Below are 22,968 nucleotides of genomic sequence, written 5' to 3' on the forward strand. Positions count from 1 at the left end.
CAATAACTAAAATGCTAAAATAATTAAACCTTCCTTTTCAAAGTTGTGGTAAAATACTCAGTACAAATTCTAATCCCAACCCACCGGGCTCCGTGTCGCCCCCTCTATACTTATATGTACGTATATAGAGTCATGGTCCAAGACTAAAACGTGCAGCACTATTCAAGGTCACACAGATATAAATTCACATGCATATTTTTTCGTATATAGCCCCCCCTCCCCAAGTTTTTCTTATCTTAGGCAATTGTTTCGTATACAGGGCACGGTGACAACGCACTTTGAAAAAAATACGCACTTTGAATTTTTTTTATTTTTTCAAAGTGCGTTGATTTGGTCCCAAATTTAACGCACTTTGAAAATTTTTTTTCAAAGTGCGTAATTTTTCAAAGTGCGTTGTAACAGGGCACCCATTTTTTTCAGATGAAGTAGGGATGCATAGACTGTATACAAATTACATGTGTGATAACTTCGGTATTGAAGGAGTATGAGGCGCCGTTTTTGGTATTTACTGCCAGAAAGTGATATCACCTATTCGAATAGGTGATATCACTTATTCAGTTGATGATATTACCTATTTGAATACGTGATATCACCTATTTGATTTGAATTGGTGATATCACCTATTCGAAAAGGTGATATCACTTATTCAAATTGGTGATATCACTTTTTGCCAGTAAATAGACTGTACCAAAACGGCCCCTAATAGAGGAGGGAAGTTGTAAGTCTTCTACAATGGCAGCGAAAGAGAAGGTCATCAAGTACTACTTTGTAGAAGCGTAATATCCTGTGTAAATGATATCAGATATCGAAATATAGGAATAATAGAATAGGAAAACATGAATTTTAGATAAGTTTTTGTGTCTAATAAAAATTCTTAGAAGTTGGAAAGGAGGGGGGGGGTGTTACACCATCCATTCATCAGGTGCCTCAACTTAAGCACCGAACGCGGGGATCACAATATGCTTTGAATTTGAAAGTTAATATAAAACAATGCCTCCAAAGCTTTTTTTCATTAATCTTTGCCAAATCATTTTTTTTTCGTATAAATAGACAATGCATTTATTGTAACCCTTGATATGCAAGAAGTCATTTAGTGAACACCCAATGATGCTTCAGTTTAACATGTCTTATACATAACAAGTATCCTTTCCTAACCGATTACAGTATAGATCTATCAATGGTTTGAACCTTATAATGGTGTTCATTATACTGTCATATTAATAACTGTTACGCGTTCACACTCCAACACGTTCACAGTTTTTGTTCCGTTATGAAATTCTTGATCGTTATACTAACTTGCACGCTAAAAACAAGACATCTGATTAAAAAATAATAATGTTATCTTTAAATCCATGCATCAGCATCTATGAAAATTTCCAAACCATGCATGAACATTCTTTTTGCACACCTTTTTGTGAAACAGGTCGATTTGAAGTTTTTGGATTTAAAAAAAAAACAAAACAGGAAATACTCACGTGACATAAGTTGTCACCAACTGAGTCTGACACTAGAATACTGTTCTGTAACAACGCAACTAGAAGTCATGGATGCTGCTGAATTTCGAGTCAAGGCCAAGGAAGTCGTAGACTTTATTGCAGATTATATGGAAACTATTGAAAACAGACGAGTATCCCCGGATGTCAAACCTGGTTATCTCATCAACGCTGTACCCAAAGATGCCCCGAAAGACCCCGAGAACTTTGAGGATCTTATGAGGGACTTTAAGGAAATAATACTACCTGGGGTAAGAGTACACAAGAAGACATTTTAAGCCAAAAATTAAAATGGGAGTCGATGTTAAAGTTCTTAATTAAACGTCTAGATTTTTTTTCGTTTCTGCTCGATCTGCGATTCGATTTTTGGGGGTTTAATTTTGTTAAGTTTAAAATAAATCATGATAATTAGAAAAACAATGTGATTATTATTTGATTTTATTCTTAAAAATATGTCCACCAACTTTGGTTATATTATGACATTAATATTAAAAAAATAGACCCAGTGTCCTTTTAAAACGGTTACCTGAGTATAAAACAACCCATAGACTTATATAAGAACCTTTGTTGCACAAAAGCAACAAAATAGTAATATCAGAATCATCGATGTAATAAGCCTAGTTTTCACTGAAAATTAATAAATTAAGGACAGACGATACGTTCCTAAATAATATATAATTTTTTCTGAGATTTTGTCGTTGAAGTATTGTTACTTTAAAATGTTTACTCACAAGAAATTGAGGTACCTTACCAGACATCTGTGCAAAAATTTTAGCATTCAGATTTTTTACAGACAATTAGAAACCAGTTTAGAAATCATAGGGTAATTATAATTTTACACATTTTTTATACATGCAAAAAAAAAAAAATAGAAAACAGATACTCAGTATCCGAGAGACGTCTCGTATGACCTTAAGTTATAACCTTCTCCTATTGATTTTTTTTCCTCTATGTTCTACATGTAGTTTCCATTATGATCCCACGATACCCCAGGCGGCATGATTTGAACAATGTTGAATATACGTTTTATTTACAAGAACTTAATTTTCTTGTAGTTATGTAAGACAGTTTGCTCGCGAAAATTTCATTCTCGTGTATTTTAGTATTTCCTAATTTAGTGATCTACAGTTCCTGGAGACGTTCTGTATTAAATTTCTTGATAATTATGGCTTTGTTGTTCTTCAGAACAAGATTTCCAAATGATCGATGCTATACTAGTATTTTCCTAACTAAAACTTAAATAAGCCGGTGTTCCCTCTCTACCGAAAAGGGTCGTGATTTGAACAAATTTTATTTAACATTACCAAAGGATGCTTTCATATAAATAAGACAATTCATTACCTTGCTGTTTTATTTAGAAGAGGCTTGTTAAAGAATTTCCCATGGAATGAATTCATAATTATGTAAATCTTTGATCCTCCAATGTGGCCCCACCTTATCTCCAAAGCCATGAAAAAAAGTCTATACTACCTGTTGAAGCTTGCATGTAAATATAACCAATCATGGCTTTATTGTTCTTGAGAAAAGAATTTTTCAAGATTTTTCCTATGTATTTCAATGAAAAACATGTCCATTGTTGCCACACCTTACCTCCCGGGGTACAAGATTTGAACCAACCTGAATCTTCCCTTCCTGATGATGTTTCCATGTAAATTTCATCATTTATGGACCACTAGCTCTAGATATTTTTTTACGTATTCCTAGGCCAAAAAAAAAATAATAGTCTTGTTTCCTGCTACCAGCCTGAAAAAAATAGGGTAGGTAGGTCGGAAAATTATTTTATTTTTTTATTTTATTTTTTTCCAATGGTATTTGTTGGATATGAACTATTACAAACCAAATTAAACATGCTCAATATTATCGTTTAAAATAAGTAGTGTTTCATGCAAGTCCAAATTTAAAACATATATATTTCATGAAATACCACTTGAATGTATATTTTTTTCACTTCTGGACATGAAATTTTCGATTTTCTCTCAAAAACTAAATAAAAACTTTAGGGTCGGGTGCAGTATGTAAAAAATTGATTGTATAGTGTGACCCCACCCTACCCCGAGGGTAAAGATTTGAACAAACTTGAAATTACACTCCCAGAGGATGTTTCCATATGTTTCATCTTTCTTGGCCTTGACGTTCTTGAGAAGAAGATTTTTAAAAGATGCCAATAATTTTTCACTAGTTCTTAATTATTTTCCCTGTGAAGAAGGCCTGACCCTTCTTGTAACAAACTTGAATTATCTATAACCAAGGACCCTTTGTGGCAAGTTTGGTTGAAATTTGTCCGGTGGTTCTTGAGAAGAAGTCGAAAATGTGAAAAGTTGACTCAGACACACGTCCTCACGACGATGGACGAAAACGGAGAGCAATATTAGTTCATATACGTGACTCAGGTGACCTAAAAAGTTATGACGTCCGCGGACAATTCGAACAACCCTCTATACAAGTAAATATATAGAAACCAACAACCGCATATCCAATTGTGTCGAAATACTTAATAGGATGCTAGGTCAAGAAACAATAGAAAATGACAATGAACCAAGGATACTAGTTCTCGATTTTGACCTACAATTTTCACTGATTTAGTTCAATATTTATAGTAATCTAGCAATAAAATCTTTGTCTGATACAAAGAACAATACAACAATACATAGATCTACTATATTAAATTATTTTAATACCAGTGCTAATTCGAGCTCTTGAAAAAAGGGGGTAGACGATATTTTCCATTGAAATCGGGCTTCGTCTTCGTGACGGTCTTGGACCGTTCACGGTAGTTCAGTCGGTAGAGCGCTCGCTTCGTGATCGGGAGGTCGTGAGTTCAAATCTCGGCCGCGACTGACCTAAGTCGATAAAAAATGGGTAGCAACTGTTCCTTCGCTATGCGCTCGGCAATTTGAAGTGAAAGTTGCGGATCCTTCGGTTGAGACCTTAAAAACCGAGGCCCCGTGTCAGCGGCAGGCGTTGGCACGATAAAGATCCCTCACTGCTCAATGGCCCTGAGTGCCGAGTAAAGGTAAAAATTTGAAGCCTTTCACCGGCATACGGTGACGTCTCCATATGAGTGAAAAATTCGCGAGAGGGACGTTAAACAATATACAATCTATCAATCAATCAATCAAAAGGTCTTGGATGGAGCTTGTTGAGCATTGTATTGACCAATGTTATTTTTTTCATAATCCATTTTTACTAGTTTCAAATGTACAACGTTTTGAATATTTGTTGAGCAGATTTTACATCATCAACACCCCCTCTTTAATGCCTACTTCCCGCTCGGTCACTCCTTCGCTTCAGTCCTAGGTACTATGCTGTCTGACGGGATCGCAGGAATCTCCACATCCTGGGTAAGTCTGGACATAACACATTCACATCTACTGTACTAAATACAAAAAGCCGTGGATTGTTTAAAGGTGTGGTTAACATAGAGCTGAATTTGGATGTGCAGAGCGTCCAAAAAAATATTCCCAAAGGGTAAATAGTTCTCATGTTTCTGGTTCCTTTTTAAATTAAATATAATGTATGCAGGTTCATGTATTGCATGGCTTTCATTCTTTGTTATTTTCAAAACAAATTTTCTGCGGTTGCAACTTGTCTTTATTGTTTTAATCTTGTTTTTGTTGGCAGAAATACAAAGGTTTATATTAACGCTGTTCAAGGTTCATAAACCCTCTGCTCACTCATAAAAAATGTTGCTTGAACCTTAATGACTTTTCAAAAGAAATGTATTTTATAACTTAAATAAAATACAAACAATTATAGCATGGCTCGCGCAGGCGCGGATCCAGAAATTTTTTGCAGGGGGGGTCTACCTCATTCAAAAAAAAATTCCAATCCCAGAAATTTCTTGACAAGCAAAAAAAAAAAAAAAAAAAAACGTCAATTCGCCCAAACGTGAAAAACCTATTTCGTGGGGGGGGGGGGGGGGGGGGGGGGGGGTAGTCAATGACTTCTATTGCCTCAAATCTCTCAAATTTCATACCAATTTCACACATATACATGTTCACCAGGGGGGGTCAGCGTTTTCCAGGGGGGGGTCCAAGGTGACTTTTCTCATGCTTTAGTATATACATTTTTTAATCGGGAAAATTCCAGGGGGGGTCCTGACCCCCCGACCCCCCTCTAGATCCGCGCATGGCTCGCGGGAAAAACTGGACAAAAAGACCCTTCAACTTGGCAAATCTATAAAGTAATAATAGACATTTATGTCAATTAGAGTTATCTCTCTTACCAGAGTAACAATTAACCTTAAAGCAGAAGTTAGTGATATTCAGATATGACATTCATTATTTTTAAAACATTGATGCAAATACAGATTCTGGTATTGTTTTTTTCATAAAGAGAATTTTAAAAATTGCGACTTTGTCTTGAAATCAAACCATTATTCTCAAAAGATGAATAAGAATTAGAAGCATTTATTGATCCGCAAACGGAAAGTATTCTTTGCAAGGACTGCAAGCAGTTTCTTATGAAGTAAATGGAATGCAGGGAATTCTACAATTTCCCTATTGCAGTAAATATAAAGTAACGTCCGTTCATCCAGAAAATTCAAGTTTTACAAAATGACAATATCATCACAACACTTGCTTCATTCCAAACTCCTACCCACTATCCTGTGTTTTCATAGACTATATTTCGATTCCAGGCGATCAGTCCCGCGTGCACGGAGTTGGAAATGGTTGTCACAGACTGGTTAGGTGACGTATAGTCAATCATTTCCATATGGAATGTAATTTGTTGCCTATAGATACATATTGAGCATTGTTGTTTCATTTCAGGTAAACTCGTGTCTCTACCGAAGCAGTTTTTACACGAGGGAGGAGAGGGTGGGGGGTCCATTCAGGTCAGTAGGATACCAGTGTTTTTCCTGCCTTTTCCCCCCAACAATATTTACGTATAAAAGATTAAGTTCATCATTATAAAGTTCTTGCTTAGAATTTCTTAAGGTTCCTTACTGCAAATTTGTTATTTTAAAAAGTTCTCTATAAGGTATACAACATGACATTATAGGGATCTGGAAGCGAGTGTATTTTCTTGGCTCTTTCCGCTGCAAAACGTCACACCCTACCTAACACAATGGACGAAGCGCCCCGGCTTGTCGCCTACACCTCATGTTTGGTATATTTGTATTTTATTGACTGCTTTTCTTTTAAAAATTATTTTGTCACGTTCAGCTTTATATGCATTTAATCCTCATCGATTTAGTTTTCAACGTGCCTTTGCGACACGTTTTTTTTTTATAAACTCAATACCTCTAAACTTTAAGGTTTGCGTTGCAAGAACTATTTGTATCGAGAAATACCGTAATATTGCTGTTTAACTTACTTTTCTTATACTGTATATTTCAGGCTAACGTGTGTGTTCAAAAGGCTTGTTCACTGGGGTCCGTGATTTTACGACAGATCGAAGTAGATGAAAATCTCTCCTTGTCTGTAAAAGCTTTGAAAAGAAGCATCATGGTACACTAAAATTAAATCACAGAAATGATAAATGACATAATTGTTTAGCATAAAATTTTAGGAAAATACTAGTAATCCTCTCTGAGATGCAGATAAACTACATATAACTACAGATTTTAAAGAGAATAAAAATGTTGCGACTTTGTCTTGAAATTAAACCATTATTTGCAAAAGATGATGAAGAATTAAAGGCAGTAACTAATCCGCAAACGGAAATTGTTCTTCCAAGGACTCTAAGCAGTTACTTATGAATCCAGATATGAGCTCGCTGATGTGAAAAAATTGGATGGACGAACAGGATCACAGAGCTACCACCTAAAAAGTGTATATTTAATGTGCAAAATATATGCGCACGTTTCTAGATTAATTTCTTCCTAGATATTCTATAGTAAAGAGATGAATTGAAAAACGCTCGCTTTTTTGCACAGTATACACATTTTTTTCAATGATGGCTTTGTACATCTCTGGTTATCCAACCTAATCTTTTACAAGATCAGTTACAAATTAATCTGTAGCCTACAGATTTACAATCGCCTTACTATTTTCAGGCAGACAAATCAAATGGACTCCATCCCTTTTTTGTAAGTGTCGATTTTTTTTATTTCTTCGTTTGCTTCATATTTTTACTTTCAGGCACTACATAATGAGAACTTTCAAAGTATATTCAGTTGTATTTTCATATTCAAACCTTGTGCATGACAACAATAAATTTGCCATGACCTTCAACTCAACATTCATAATATCGATGACGTATTATCAATTAATAGCTAATACTTCCATTTATATGTTGGCTCGCTCTATATATTCCAGTAAGCTTTAAACAAAACAAAACTCGGAATTCAATATGTCTGCTTCATATTTGTCTCTACAAAAAGACGCTCAATGAATTTTAACCTAACTACAAACCTTTATGATAAACCTGATGACTTTATTTCTTCTTATTCGTCAACTTCCCTTACTTGTGTAGCAATATTCCCTTATCACCTGCATATGGCGTTTGTCTCTTTAGTTTGATTCTTAATTGCGTAACGTTTCTAAGTACGAAGAATATATAAAATGGGGCAAGCTATTGACAAACATGTTGATGAAATAAGAATATCAATACCTCGTTTAAAGTCTCAGTTGGAAGTTCTATGGTCGATACAATGACCTTGTCAGCAAATACAATCTATCATTAGAATGAAGTATTAAAAGATGACTTATGTTTTTTTTTATTATTGTTTGATCATTATTTAAATACACTTTTCGAAGTATCGGTGACAAAATTCTCTCTTTTTTTCGCATTAAAATCTCATTGATTTCATATATTCTCCATGTTTATGAGATCAATTGTTGTTTATGAGCTTTACCTTTTTTAATTTGAAGTACTAGTATCGATTATAATTTTCTCTATCTATAAAGGAGGTCATTGATTTAAAATGAGACATATTCAACACAGGGAGAAAGAAAGAGATGCATTGTGTATTTTTCAGGTCTGTGCCACGGTGGGCACCACCTCTTGTTGTTCTTTTGATGACATTTCTGAGCTGTCGGAGGTGTGTAACAAGGAGAACCTTTGGCTGCACGTTGATGCTGCGTATGCCGGTTGTGCGTTAGTTTGCCCAGAATTCCACTACCTCATTGATGGCAAAGAGGTAAAACTTGTTTAATTACTTTTTTTTGAAGGGTGGTTAAAATATTGATTAATACTTGTATGCAATTTTACATAATCCTTATTTAGATGTTTCTATTTTTGCTACTTCTCTTTTATTTCAAATGTTTTCGTGCAAATACTTTGACATACTTTATTTGTATTAGAATCTGTTAAAAACGCCAGACATTCTAGAACAAAAATTATATTATTACGATAATTTGCAGAAAATTTCCTCCATTTCTTTTAATCCACACAAATGGTTGCTGACTACAACAGAATGTGCTGTACTTTGGTAAATAACTGCATCCGGGTACAGAGAAAGTCATGCCATATTTAACCCATCAACCTCTCATTTATGTACTTTTCTTAAGTCTAAAAGTGTACTGTTCTTTTTAAAGTTATTACTGTTGCTATTCAGCTTTTTAAGACTTTTGTTCCAACAGCTTGATTTCGTTTACTTAAACTTTTAAAAATACAGTGATGATTATTCTTTAAAAAAAATTCTAAAGGTGAATAAAAAGTCAATACATTAAAGCTCATATGTTAATCTTGATACCTTATTTTACAATGGATTAAATAAAAGAGGGATGGGTAATGAAAATTTAGGAGCAAAGACTGTATTTTTAATTGGATCTTTGAAAATGTAGACTTTCATAGTTTCTGTTTTTGTAAATAAGTAGGATGGGGTGTTGTTTATAAAAAGAACTCGTTAGAAGTATTTCTTATAGCACCTCACTGACATTAATCATGCACTCATACAATTCATTGATTTGATAATGATATATATTCTTCCAGAGACAAAATATTATATGTCTCTGATTCTTCTTTTTGACTTGTACCGACTTTCTGCTTCTGCTCAATATGATAGTAAGACCCCTGCTGCAGTGACATGAAGGGTGACATACAGGGTATGATAATATGTTGATTAATATACATTATGTAATGATAAAAAGGAACATATTCCCCATTTTCAAAAGGTGAGTTATTTCCCCTGAAGGGAACTCTTTTACTGTGTTTAATACGCATGCGCTATAAATAAAGTCACTTCCGCGGACGTTCTTGATGTAAACATGTTTATGGTGTAATGCATCTGTCATATGGAAAAATGTTATTGTGCTTGCGAATAAAAAGAAATCTTAACTGATTCGTATTTTTTTTTAAATTGCCCACTCATAGTCTCTTTCTGGATTTGTATTAATCTGTGTAGTACTATAATAAGGTGCTGTGTGCCCCCCCCCCTCCTCCTTACAAAAAAAAAGAAAGAAACAAATTACTGATAAAATGCTGATACGTATTCGAATAGGCCTATTAAAAAAAAGCTAATAAGCTAATTTTCGGTAGTGGATATTCTGCAGACGGATCATCATTATTTACAAAATGTGCGGAACAAATTTTTAGTTATAAAGTTTTTTTTTCTATTATACGTCTCTGTTTTAAGAATTAATCTAGCCTGCTGCAGCCATATTTCTCTGTATCTCTAGGAATTTTTTGGAGACTGATGATTACCTCTGAAATTGCTGCATATACAGCAGTACTTCGTCTTCCGCGACCGATACCAAGAAACTGCGTTTTTGCTCGATTGTATGTCACATCATAGAACTTTTACTTTTACAAGAACACATTTGGTGACAATTAAAGGCCTATTTCATTTGAATTAACAGTGTTTCTAGAATTTTTTATTTGTAAAATAATTGATTCACCATATGTAGTATTAAAACTTTGAATAGAATTCTAAATGAATAATCTAATCTCATGTCCTCATGTAACGAAGAAAGACTAATTAAAATGGCATTGACCTGAATTCGTGTTACATAAGTCGTATAAAGTCTGAGCTGCATTTAATCAAAGTTTTAGTGTAGGATCTAAGCATATGTACATGTATATTCCCGAGTAAAATACACATTTTGTTTTAGATCAGAGAATTGAGAGCAGAACCACGAAATTGATACAATAATTTCCTAGCGTATTTCTCGTTAATTAACGGAAAACATTCTTTTCTCAACTGTTATTTATTTTTTAAAAATCCTTTCAGTGTAAGTACATGTAATTTTTTTTTTATAAGTTTGCAAAGTGTGTAAAAAACAATATGAGAGAGAGAGAGAGAGAGAGAGAGAGAGAGACTCATGTAACCCTGTAACTGACATACATGTACTTTACTGAAATCACAATTATAGTAATTCTAATAATTTTCAAATTTCACAACTATGGTTTATATTCAACTGTTCAACCCATTTACATAATTATTCGTTCTATGTACCTGTACGCACGGGGGGGGGGGGTCAAGGAGCTTAGCCCCACCCCCACTTTTTACCCAATATTACCTTTTCTATTGAAAATATTCATTGATAGACAGGTTGCCAAACCCCCCACACACACACAGTTAATACTACGGTAAAGTTATATAAGAGAAATGTAGTATTGTATGCCAAGGAACTGGTACTGAAATAAGTAGCTTTTTCAACTTTGGGCAAGGTTTTTCTTTGCTTGTCAACTTTTCAAGGTAAGAAAAAAAATATTTCTTTGGCTACCCCCCCTCCCACTTTTAAAGACGATGCTTCGTGTCTGGCTAATTCGTATAGCTTTCTAGAAAGGGGGGGGGGCTAACAGACCTTTTATAAAATAATTCATTATCTAAAAAAAATGCAAACCGTTTCCTTCTTTTAAAATTTTTAAATACAGCGTGTAAGTTGATCACTATTTTGTTGGATTATCGTAATGTGTAGTCCGCGGAAGTTAGGCTAGTGTAGAAGAGTTCCGATTTTGAGGGGAGATAACTCACTTTTGAAAATGGGGAATACTAGTATCTGAAATATTTGTTTCACAATTGTTTTTTTTTTTTTGCACACGCAGACTTGAGATCATTTATCATATAGTTGCATCCTATATAGTATATATCACTGTAGAGTGTATTCATATATGTGGATTCTGTCTTACCGTGCGTATCACTGTTTCAATGATGCGTTATGTCATTATACTTTCTACATCACAATTCAGTCGGACAGAGCATATTCCATTATTTGAACAATTTTTGAAGCGGCAATAAACAATACTACATTTGATAATTAAAGAGAGAAAATTTGACAACCTTTGTATTGTATGTACATCGCTAATCAAAATGCCAAGAATTAAGAGAAAATTCGAATTCAGTCTATTCCCTTAAGGTAAAGAATTTTACATTTATGCTGAACTATAAATGTTACTTTTGCAAGGCTGAAGAACAAAAAACCTCTAACTGATTGCCTCGGTGCGAGTGCCACATATCTACAACATAAACATCAAGGTAAGACAAGTTCAAGAGAGATGTAATTTGTGAATATTTTTATTTAAGTAAAAAAATATGATTAATGGATGAATTTTGAGATTCTTAAGAAATATCATCAAAACACTTTATTGATATGTTTTATTCACTGTTTATAAACAATTTTATATCTCTAATAATCACAGGTGACCCCCTTCGAACGAAAGGGTTTCCATAGACATGCAAACTTATCTGAAAGCAGAGCTTTCTTAACTGTTATGGCATGTTTCACGAAATAAAGAATCATCGGCTACAGTTACAAATAAGAAATTTTAAGGACACAAATAAGAAATTTTACAATACAAAATAAATTATACAATGCAAACGGAAAATATAGAATGCAAATGAAAACCAGAAGTCTCTGTCGAGACTGAAGCTCTACTGGTTTGTACTTATAGCAAAGGAAGAGAAAAGTACTTAAGCAGTTGGAAATTGAAACTTTTCAACAGATAAATAGAATAATTATCCTTGATTAAGTCTCTTTATGTTCTTAGTGCAGTCTACTTGCATGCAACATTTATATTATAATCAGACTAAAATTGTATTTGGAGTAGCATTTTGAAAGAATTTCACAGAAATTTCTATTATTAGTAACCACGGCAACACCGTTCATCGAAATCAAAAACAGCTACACAGAATTATGTATCTTACTGTAGTCTACTTGTGTGCCAAGTTATATACTGAAATCAGACTAAAACTGTAGAAGGAGTAGCATTTTGAAAGAATTTCACAGAAATTTCTATTTTTAGTAACCACGGCAACACCGTTCATCGAAATCAAAAACCGATAGTAGAATTGTGTATCTTAGTGTAGTCTACTTGTGTGCCAAGTTATATTGAAATCAGACTAAAACTGTAGGAGGAGTAGCATTTTGAAAGAATTTCACAGAAATTTCTATTTTTAGTAACCACGGCAACACCGTTCATCGAAATCAAAAACCGATAGTAGAATTGTGTATCTTAGTGTAGTCTACTTGTGTGCCAAGTTATATTGAAATCAGACTAAAACTGTAGGAGGAGTAGCATTTTGAAAGAATTTCACAGAAATTTCTATTTTTAGTAACCACGGCAACACCGTTCATCGAAATCAAAAACCAGTAAACAGAATTATGTATCTTAGTGTAGTCTACTTGTGTGCCAAGTTATATTGAAATCAGACAAAAGTATAGGAGAAGTAGCATTTTGAAAGAATTTCACAGAAATTTCTATTTTTAGTAACCACGGCATCACCGTTCATCGAAATCAAAAACCAATATACAGAATTATGTATCTTAGTGTAGTCTACTTGTGTGCCAAGTTATATTGAAATCAGACTAAAACTGTAGAAGGAGTAGCATTTTGAAAGAATTTCACAGAAATTTCTTTTTTAGTAACCATGGCAACACCGTTCATCGAAATCAAAAACTGATACACTGAATTATGTATCTTATTGTAGTCTACTTGTGTGCCAAGTTATATTGAAATCAGACTAAAACTGTAGAAGGAGTAGCATTTTGAAAGAATTTCACAGAAATTTCTATTTTTAGTAACCACGGCAACACCGTTCATCGAAATCAAAAACCGATACACAGAATTGTATATCTTAGTGTAGTCTACTTGTGTGCCAAGTTATATTGAAATCAGACTAAAACTGTAGGAGGAGTAGCATTTTGAAAGAATTTCACAGAAATTTCTATTTTTAGTAACCACGGCAACACCGTTCATCGAAATCAAAAACTGATACACAGAATTATGTATCTTAGTGTAGTCTACTTGTGTGCCAAGTTATATTGAAATCAGACTAAAACTGTAGAAGGAGTAGCATTTTAAAAGAATTTCACAGAAATTTCTATTTTTAGTAACCACGGCAACACCGTTCATCGAAATCAAAAACCGATACACAGAATTGTGTATCTTAGTGTAGTCTACTTGTATGCCAAGTTATATTGTAATCAGACTAAAACTGTAGGAGGAGTAGCATTTTGAAAGAATTTCACAGAAATTTCTATTTTTAGTAACCACGGCAACACCGTTCATCGAAATCAAAACTGATACACAGAATTATGTATCTTAGTGTAGTCTACTTGTGTGCCAAGTTATATTGAAATCAGACTAAAACTGTAGGAGGAGTAGCATTTTGAAAGAATTTCACAGAAATTTCTATTTTTAGTAACCACGGCAACACCGTTCATCGAAATCAAAAACCGATACACAGAATTATGTATCTTAGTGTAGTCTACTTGTGTGCCAAGTTATATTGAAATTGGACCAAAACTGTAGGAGGAGTAGCATTTTGAAAAATTGTTTACAGACAGACAGACAGACGGACGGACGACGGACGCATTACTGTCGCATAAGCTCTTCTGGTCTCTGACCAGTAGAGCTAAAAATATACAATTTAAATGACTTTTTAAAAATAAAAATGGAAAATATAGAATACAAATTTAAAAAATACAATTCAAACGGAACATTATAGAATGCAAATAGAAAATTGTAAAATGTAAATAAAATTATACAAAATAAATGAAAATTTATACAATACAAATGGAAAATATTAGAATACAAATAACCAGAAGTCTCTGTCGAGACTGAAGCTCTACTGGTTTGTACTTATAGCAAAGGAAGAGAAAAGTACTTAAGCAATTGGGAATTGAAATTTTACAACAGCAATAAATAGAATAATGATCCTTGATAATGTCTCTTTATGTTCTTAGTGTAGTCTACTTGTGTGCCAAGTTATATTGAAATCAGACCAAAACTGTAGGAGGAGTAGCATTTTGAAACAATTTTATAGACATTTTTATTTTTAGTAACCACGGCAACATCATTCATGGAAATCAAAAACCGATATACACAATTATGGATCTTAGTGTAGTCTACTTGTGTGCCAAGTTATATTGAAATCAGACCAAAACTGTAGGAGGAGTAGCATTTTGAAACAATTTTACAGAAATTTCTATTTTTAGTAACCACGGCAACACCGTTCATCGAAATCAAAAACCGATACACAGAATTGTGTATCTTAGTGTAGTCTACTTGTATGCCAAGTTATATTGTAATCAGCCTAAAACTGTAGGAGGAGTAGCATTTTGAAAGAATTTCACAGAAATTTCTATTTTTAGTAACCACGACAACACCGTTCATCGAAATCAAAAACCGATACACAGAATTATGTTTCTTAGTGTAGTCTACTTGTGTGCCAAGTTATATTGAAATCAGACAAAACTGTAGGAGGAGTATCAGTATGAAAGAAATTTCACAGAAATTTCAATTTTTAGTTACCACGGAAACACCGTTTATCGAAATCAAAAACTAATAAACAAAATTATGTATCTTAGTAAAGTCTACTTGTGTGCCAAGTTATATTGAAATCAGACCAAAACTGTGGGAGAAGTGGCATTTTGAAAGAATTTCACAGAAATTTCTATTTTTAGTAACCACGGCAACACCGTTTACCGAAATCAAAAACCGATACACAGAATCATGTATCTTAGTGTAATCTACTTGTGTGCCAAGTTATATTGAAATCAGAGCAAAACTGTAGGAGGAGTAGCATTTTGAAAAATTGTTTAAAGACAGACGGACAGACAGACGGACGGACGCCGGACGCATTGCTATCGCATAAGCTCTTCTGGTCTCTGACCAGTAGAGCTAAAAATTATACAATACAAATGGAAAAGATCGAATATTGCAACGTTCGACATACCATTAAAATTTAACTTTTTTTTCATTGGGTATTACTTTTGCTCTCTGATTGCGTTCATCACAATTTTTTTCAAACTAACAAGCAGCACCTAGTATTGAGGATAACCGAAAAAAAAAAACTTTTAAATTTCACATCTGATCTGATTGCCTGACGTCACGACGTCAGGCACTACTAAGGATCAATATTTCCTAGGTGCGAAGCTAAGAGGTCACAGTTAGCCAGCAAAATTTTGTGCATGCTGATTATCATCGGATTTTGTTACATGCGTTTCAGCAACAACAGTTAGCAGAAAAATAACCATATTGCTGATACAATACATTGATGTATTTATTTAATTTAGCTTTTTGCTAGCAGTTATTTATTTAAAGCGAGTTATTATACGGACATGTCCGTTTGACCTTTTTTCCTGCGTTTCTATACTACTGAATCAGTCCATTTGTCTTCTAGGTAAGGGGTGACACAAACATTTCGCGCCAAAATGTCATGTTTAAGATTTTGCGACCTTTTCCTGGACTTTTCTATTGAATCGAAATGAAAACTGCATGAATTATATAATGTATGTTCTTTTTTGTCGCCTGGTCGAGCTTTGGAAAAAAATCTATATCGGTGATATTGTGAAGTGAGTTAGAAGTTACATGATTTAAAGTAACAAGAGGCCCATGGGCCTTATAGGTCACCTGAGTATTGTGTAACAACTTTCAAACAATTAAATTTGGTTCGTGTTTTAAATCAGAGGCCATGAAATTCACAATTCACAATTTTGAAAGAGGCAACAATGCTTATCATAATTATTAACTTAGCATGCTTACTCTATTTACTTAATACCCAGAGGTAGATCAGAGTAACGAAGAGAAAATGCACTTCCACTTTATACCCAGTTGTGCACCTCACCCCAAAGGAACCACTGATCCAGGGGCCACATATTTCAAAATTTTGCAAATTTTATCATAAAATAGTAGATTAATACCAAAGAGCAGATTTCAAAGCATTAATTTATTTTCAGACTATGTACCCCCCCACCCCCCTGACCCAGGGGGCATTAAAAAACCACTTTGCTAGATGCACCTTTTTTCATCATAAATATATATACTTGGATCATTGGCATAAAACCCAGAAGCAAAGGAAAATATTTTCAAAAAATTAATGTATTTTTACTATATAATCAATAGAGCCCCGCCCTAACACCAGAACCTCTAACACCCAGGGGCCATGAAATTCACAATTCTGGAAGAGGCACTCTTGCTCATCATAACTATATACTTAGTTAGTTTATTAAATACCCAGAAGCAGAGAAGAAGATTTTCAAAGAATAATGCATTTTCACTATATAATCAATAGAGTCCCGCCCTAACACCAGAACCCCAAACCCTGGGGCCATAAAATTCACGATTTTATAGGAGGCACTCTTCCTCATCATTACTATGTACTTGGTTAGTGTATTTAATACCCAGAAGCAGAGAAGAAGATTTTCAAAGAATAATGCATTTTCACTATATAATCAATAGAGCCCCGCCCTAACACCAGAACCCCTGACCCTCGGGCCATAAAATTCACAAATCTGGAAGAGGCACTCTTGCCCATCATAACTATGTACTTACTTAGTTTATTTAATACCCAGGAGCAGAGAAGAAGATTTTCAAAGAAAGAATGCATTTTCACTATATAATCTATATAGCCCCGCCCTAGCACTAGAACCCCTGACCCTGGGACCATAAAATTCACAATTTTATAGAAGGCACTCTTGCTCATCATAACTTTGTACTTGGTTAGTGTATTTAATACCCAGACGCAGAGAAGAAGATTTTCAAAGAAATAAATGCATTTTCACTGTATAATCAATAAAGCCCCGCCCCAACACCAGAACCCCTGACCCTGGGGCCATAAAATTCACAATTTCGGAAAAGGCACTGTTGCTTATCATAACTATGTGCTTAATTAGTTTATTTAATACTCAGAAGGAGAGAAGATTTTCAAAGAATAAATGCATTTTCACTATATAATCAATAAAGCCCCACCCTAACACCAGAACCCATGACCCTGGGGCCATAAAATTCACAAATCTGGAAGAGGCACTCTTGCTCATCATAACTATGTACTTAGTTTATTTAATACCCAGGAGCAGAGAAGAAAATTTTCAAAGAAATAATACATTTTCACTATAAAATCTATATAGCCCCACCCTAGCACTAGAACCCCTGACCCTGGGGCCATGAATCTCACAATTTTGGTAGAAGACGCGATGCTCATAACATTCATGCCAACAGTTTGACTGCTTGATGTCCAGGAGTAATGAAGAAGATTTTTAAAGATTGCAATAATTTTAGTGGTTTTGGCCCATCCCCTCAGTCCCCAGGGGGGCGGGGACCATGAAATTCACAATTTTTGTTGCTCTTCACTGATAGATGCTGTATACCAAATTTGGTTGAAATTGGTTCAGTGGTTTCAGAGAAGAAGCTGAAAATGTTCAAATGTTAACACACGACGCACGACGACGGACGAAAACGGATAGCAATAGGTCACCTGAGTTACTCAGGTGACCTAATAAAAACGAAACGAACAAAAAACTCTAAAGAGGACGTACTGGCCAAATATACATCTGATCATACCCACACCCTCCAGCGGGTTTCCTCCTACAAAAACAGAGTATATACTTATGAAAGTGTCCTCTCACATTTCAGGATTGAGAAAGTTTATTACTTTTTTTGCTCGTACAAATATTTTTGTGAACCCCTCATCCCTGGGGAAAACTGTAGCCATTCATATATCGCCGTCAAGTTTGCTGGGTCATTTAAGCATATTGGGCTTTATTTATCCCAACAACAATCTTTGATGCTCTGGCATACCCAACAAACAAGTAAACATATTCTGCATGTCAGTCATAACCGTTACGATTCCCAATTTCATATACACGTAGTTATATTTTCAGCTGTCTTCCTCAAAACCTATGCTGTATGCAGCTGAATCTAATTTATGTAACCTTTACATATAGCCATGCTTTCGAGCATTAATCAATTACATTAGTTTTTCCCTTGTTTACTTCATCCTCTGAAACCATTTTAAGCCTGGCTTATTGCTCAAAGAGCAATTGCCGGCTTATGTGATCCTGTTCAAGGCAGGATGTTAACCCAATAGTCGCCATTTTAAAGTTACGTGCAAAAATATAGTTCTTACTCTCAACCGCTTTTGAGATAATAGAAACGCTAAATAAGGCAACAAAAATAAAACGAAGTTTTATCTATATAAAATAAACATTTGTAGTAATGACATAGTTCATTAGCGTAAGGATTTTTGATAATCAGTGTTACCGTAGTTCTCTACACATACGAGGTAAAGCAGGAGAGGAAACCAGACTGGCCTGTTTATTTACATTCAGCTGCGGTACCAGATTAATTCTGATTCTGACAAAATCGGACCGTGGTATTAGGATTGAAAAACTCACTGTCAGTGTCTTATCATTTATATTGATAGTTTTAAAATAATTTTTTCATCAGAATATAAACGTGATTCATGTAAGAAATCCATTCTACTCTGTAAATGAGCCCGGCTCTCTGTCCTTCTGAGTGCTTTGATTTAAACTCGCGGATCTTTACGTCGCGGGTCCAAATCTAGAGCGGGACATGTACATGATTTCATTTTTTATTTGAGATACAAACAATATACATACGTTTCATATAAAATATGTTCTTTTTCCATTGTCTGATGAGTATCATACAACTTAAAATGAATGCATGATGTTTTGTGCAACATCTTCATAACTTACTCTAGTGAAATAATTTAACACTCCCAACCCCCTCCCCCAATGTAAACGTTTATAACTTATCATGCTTATAGGTTCTATAGATATTGATGGCATTAGTCAGGCAAGCTTTTTGAAAAGCTGTTACTTGTATATCCTAACATTTCCATTTCTATATTATAGCTGAAACAACTGACTTCCGAGTATGTATTGTATTACATAGTTTCTATTTAACAACATATCTCACTAAAAGTCAACACAACTCTCTTATATGTTACTACATTTATAATTTTATTTATATTTTGGCGTTTGGATTTATAAAAGACAACTTCTTTTACAAGAATTTTTGATCGTGCGTTTATTCTTATACTTGGAAAGAAATAAAATTATTTTAATTGATTACATTTAATTGAACTGCAGTCTCCATCAGTTAATTTTTGACTGAAGCTCGTCAATCGTCGTTTCGTTTCTTAATCAATTTTAACTGTATAATTTGGTAAACAATATCGTAAAAACACGAGAATAATATACGTTATACACGTGTAAAAATTTATCTCCTTTAGAATCAATTTGAACGATCTTGGAACAGGGGACAAAATAGAAATCCAATTTCACATTATCAAGACCATGGCTTTCAGTACTCAGTATAAACTGCATGTATATAATAGTGCAAGATGTATATTAGAATATTCATATCTAAAATCGTTACAATTATAAATGTTATTTATATCACACCCATACAACAAAATGAAACGGCAACATAGAGTCTTAGGGATATACAGGGATATAAAAATAATACGACCAAGTCATGCCCTGCATAAAATTTCATATGTCTCATTTATGTAGATAACTTGTACGTGGCATTTATTTTAATCATGAATGTTGAAAGGACATTAAGAGAATTTTTTTTTTTTGCTTCTTTCCATTGGGAGAGAGGTGGACTTTTTGGACCGTACGTATGCCCATTAGCCTTATTCTTAAATTATATTTGAATTCAGTCATCGGAATTTTGTTATTGTGAAAAGCTGGAGTTATGACATTCGTTTTGAAATTTCAGAACTGGGGCATTGGAATCACAAGACCATTCCGAGCTCTCAAACTGTGGTTTGTCCTGCGTTTGTATGGAATCAGTGGATTACAAGAGTTTATTAGGAGGGTAAACAGCGATTTGGTGTTTATTTCATAATTCTGTAGATAATATACTTAGCACAAGAATTTCACACCAGTTTCCTTTTCAGCATATCAAACTAGCCAAGAGGATGAAAGACCATATTGAAAGCAACCATGCGTTCGAAATAGTTGGACAGTCAAATCTGGGATTAGTGGCATTCTGTATTAAGGTATCCTGTTAGCGATCTACACCTTGTTTGATGCTAAATACTAATACCCTTGACCTTCGATTACAAGTTGTTATTTTGACTTTTGTATCCTCGATTGATTGATTGATTGTATATTGTTTAAAGTCCCTCTCGAGAATTTTTCACTCATGGAGACACCACCACTTGCTGGTGGAGAGCTGAAAATTTTGTCCTATGCTCGGCACTCAGGGCCATTGAGCAGGGAGGGATCTTTTTCGTGCCAACACCTACTGCGACACGGGACCTCGGTTTATACGGTCTCATCCGAAGCATCGGTCTCCACGTCCCACAGTGGGATTCGAACCCGCGACATAAGGATCAACTCCTTACTTTGCTACTCTTGAGCAGACATTCTAACCACTGCGCCACGCGGGCGACTCGAAAAAAGGAAACGGATGGCATAATTTGTTTAATTCTTATATCTCATTTTAATACTTAACCCAAGTAAAGTAGGATTTGTCGTACACAATTAACGGCAATTTTCTTCGTATGAAACCAAATATTTTTGGAATACTTTCAAAGCTACAAAGAACCAAAAAATACACATAAATCATTAAGGGTTGGTGGAGGAAAAATTATGCATATTTTTGATAAAACCATAAGATTTCCGTAAAACGGCTGATATCTCCGCATAATCAACAGAATTCTTGACATAAGCACAAAATTTTACTTTATTGGACGATTCCTTGTTTAATTATACCGGGTAAAACCTGATGTTGAGCTTTGGTTGTAATGCTTGAAGAATAAATCATATTTCGATATAAAAATGCGGAAAAAAATTTAAAACACTCAAAAATATTTTTAGAGTCAAATGTTTACACTACCCAGGATCAAATCAAGGTTAACTGGTGTATATCCAAGAAATACTTTGACCTAATTCTCTTTCTTTGCCAGATCTGTAAAGTTTTAAAAATAAAACCTTTTTTCAATTTGATCTGGAATACTGCAATTCGGATGGACCATGTTAGGATGTCTTTCTGAGGGTTCTTAGTTAAACATGATGAATATTTTTCAGGGACCCAGCAGGCTTACTTCTACACTTCTGCGAAATATAAATGAATCCGGTAACTTACACCTGACGGAAGCTTCTGTCAATGGTCGTTCTGTCATCCGATACGTCGTCTGCGCCGAAAATGCAAAGGAAAAGGATGTCGATTTCGCATGGAGTGTCATCTCTTCTGCAGCTGACGGAATGTTTTCTGCTCGAGGATGACAATTTATTTATTGCTGCCCTAAGTTAAAAAATCGAAGAGATATTGTGTGTTAATGAAATAAATGTATTCCGATTGATTTTCAAAGATTGCTATAATAAGTAAGTAAGTAAGTAAGTAATCATTTATTATAGTGACATTGCTATAATTGCAGAAATTTTAGTATGTGACTTTAATACAATCTTAATTCTCCAATTAATAAAAGAACTTTCGGTAAACAAAAAATGGCTTTCTGATTGTTGTTATTTTCCTCGTTTGTATTTTTGAACAAATGTCTGTATATTCTTATGCAAAAAAATGTTACATTGTTGTTTATAAAACTCAGTCTCTGGTCAAGCACTTTTGGTTTGTCGTTTATAGCATTTGACGCATACGTTTGGATGAATAAATCGTTCTTAATCATAAATATTACCAATTGATAAATTATCTTTTAGAATTCATTTAGAAAAAGAAGGTGTCTAGCATCAGTTTCACTATCCACCTTCCTTGATAAAGTGGGCATGTTGTTTTGCACCGCTGTCCACTCAATATTTTGAGCTATCTCCAGTTGATAGATAATGTAAGCTCACAACGGATTGCCTTTCATAAATGCGGTTGCAAAATATAACATCATAATGTACACGCACAAGAAGGGTGGTACCACTTCAATCCTGGTTAACTTCAGTTAATTTTATAAACAGAACGAGAGTTTCTCAAATGTAAAAATAATTCATTAACATGGCAATAACAACATCAGGTGTAATACACGAGTTTGGTCATCTTCGCTAGCCAAGGGTTTCTGATATGCTACTCTCCTCAGAAACCCTTGGCATACAGAAACCCTTGGCATACGGTGAAGTCAAAAGACGGGATTGTTTTCGTCACGTGATCGCGAATCAAATCAGGAATGCACAGATTGCGTCATCGACAGAAATAAAGACTTTCCCCAAAAATGCTGGTTGCAGTTGAAGCGGGCTTTATCCATCAAGTTTAGGAAAGGGGCTCAGAAAATACAAGCACATAGGAATGGATCTCTTGGCAACAGTAGGGGAACAGGTGATATGTCTTAATTATTTTTGGTTTTATGACTGTATTGTTATAACATTATATATTTGACCAAAAA

The 22,968-nt window shown here is 34.5% G+C and overlaps 1 protein-coding gene across 1 annotated transcript; it reads left to right on the forward strand.

Annotated features, from left to right (window-relative positions):
• The first annotated feature begins 1,407 nt into the window (after window positions 1-1,407).
• Window positions 1,408-22,202, forward strand: LOC134258739 (tyrosine decarboxylase-like). Its single transcript, XM_062741312.1, has 15 exons — window positions 1,408-1,744; window positions 4,721-4,834; window positions 6,133-6,184; window positions 6,266-6,330; window positions 6,498-6,605; window positions 6,836-6,946; window positions 7,495-7,527; window positions 8,419-8,580; window positions 8,804-8,871; window positions 11,789-11,859; window positions 19,481-19,500; window positions 20,355-20,453; window positions 20,536-20,637; window positions 21,671-21,967; window positions 22,021-22,202. The coding sequence occupies exons 1-14, from the start codon at window positions 1,544-1,546 to the stop codon at window positions 21,866-21,868; spliced, it is 1,404 nt and encodes a 467-aa protein (XP_062597296.1). The 5' UTR covers window positions 1,408-1,543; the 3' UTR covers window positions 21,869-21,967; window positions 22,021-22,202.
• The last annotated feature ends 766 nt before the right edge of the window (window positions 22,203-22,968 follow it).

This window comes from Saccostrea cucullata, unplaced genomic scaffold (genome assembly GCF_032062105.1).
Source record: "Saccostrea cucullata isolate Sc308-1 unplaced genomic scaffold, CSIRO_AGI_Scuc_v1 ctg27, whole genome shotgun sequence".
Classification (NCBI taxonomy): domain Eukaryota; kingdom Metazoa; phylum Mollusca; class Bivalvia; order Ostreida; family Ostreidae; genus Saccostrea; species Saccostrea cuccullata.

Excerpts from the sequence above, each read along its gene's own strand:
- LOC134258739 (XM_062741312.1), top strand. The coding sequence starts at position 1,544 with ATGGATGCTGCTGAATTTCGAGTCAAGGCCAAGGAAGTCGTAGACTTT. Across the intron at positions 4,835-6,132 it reads CAGGAATCTCCACATCCTGG|GCGATCAGTCCCGCGTGCAC; the intron begins GTAAGTCTGGAC and ends TTTCGATTCCAG. Across the intron at positions 7,528-8,418 it reads ATGGACTCCATCCCTTTTTT|GTCTGTGCCACGGTGGGCAC; the intron begins GTAAGTGTCGAT and ends TGTATTTTTCAG.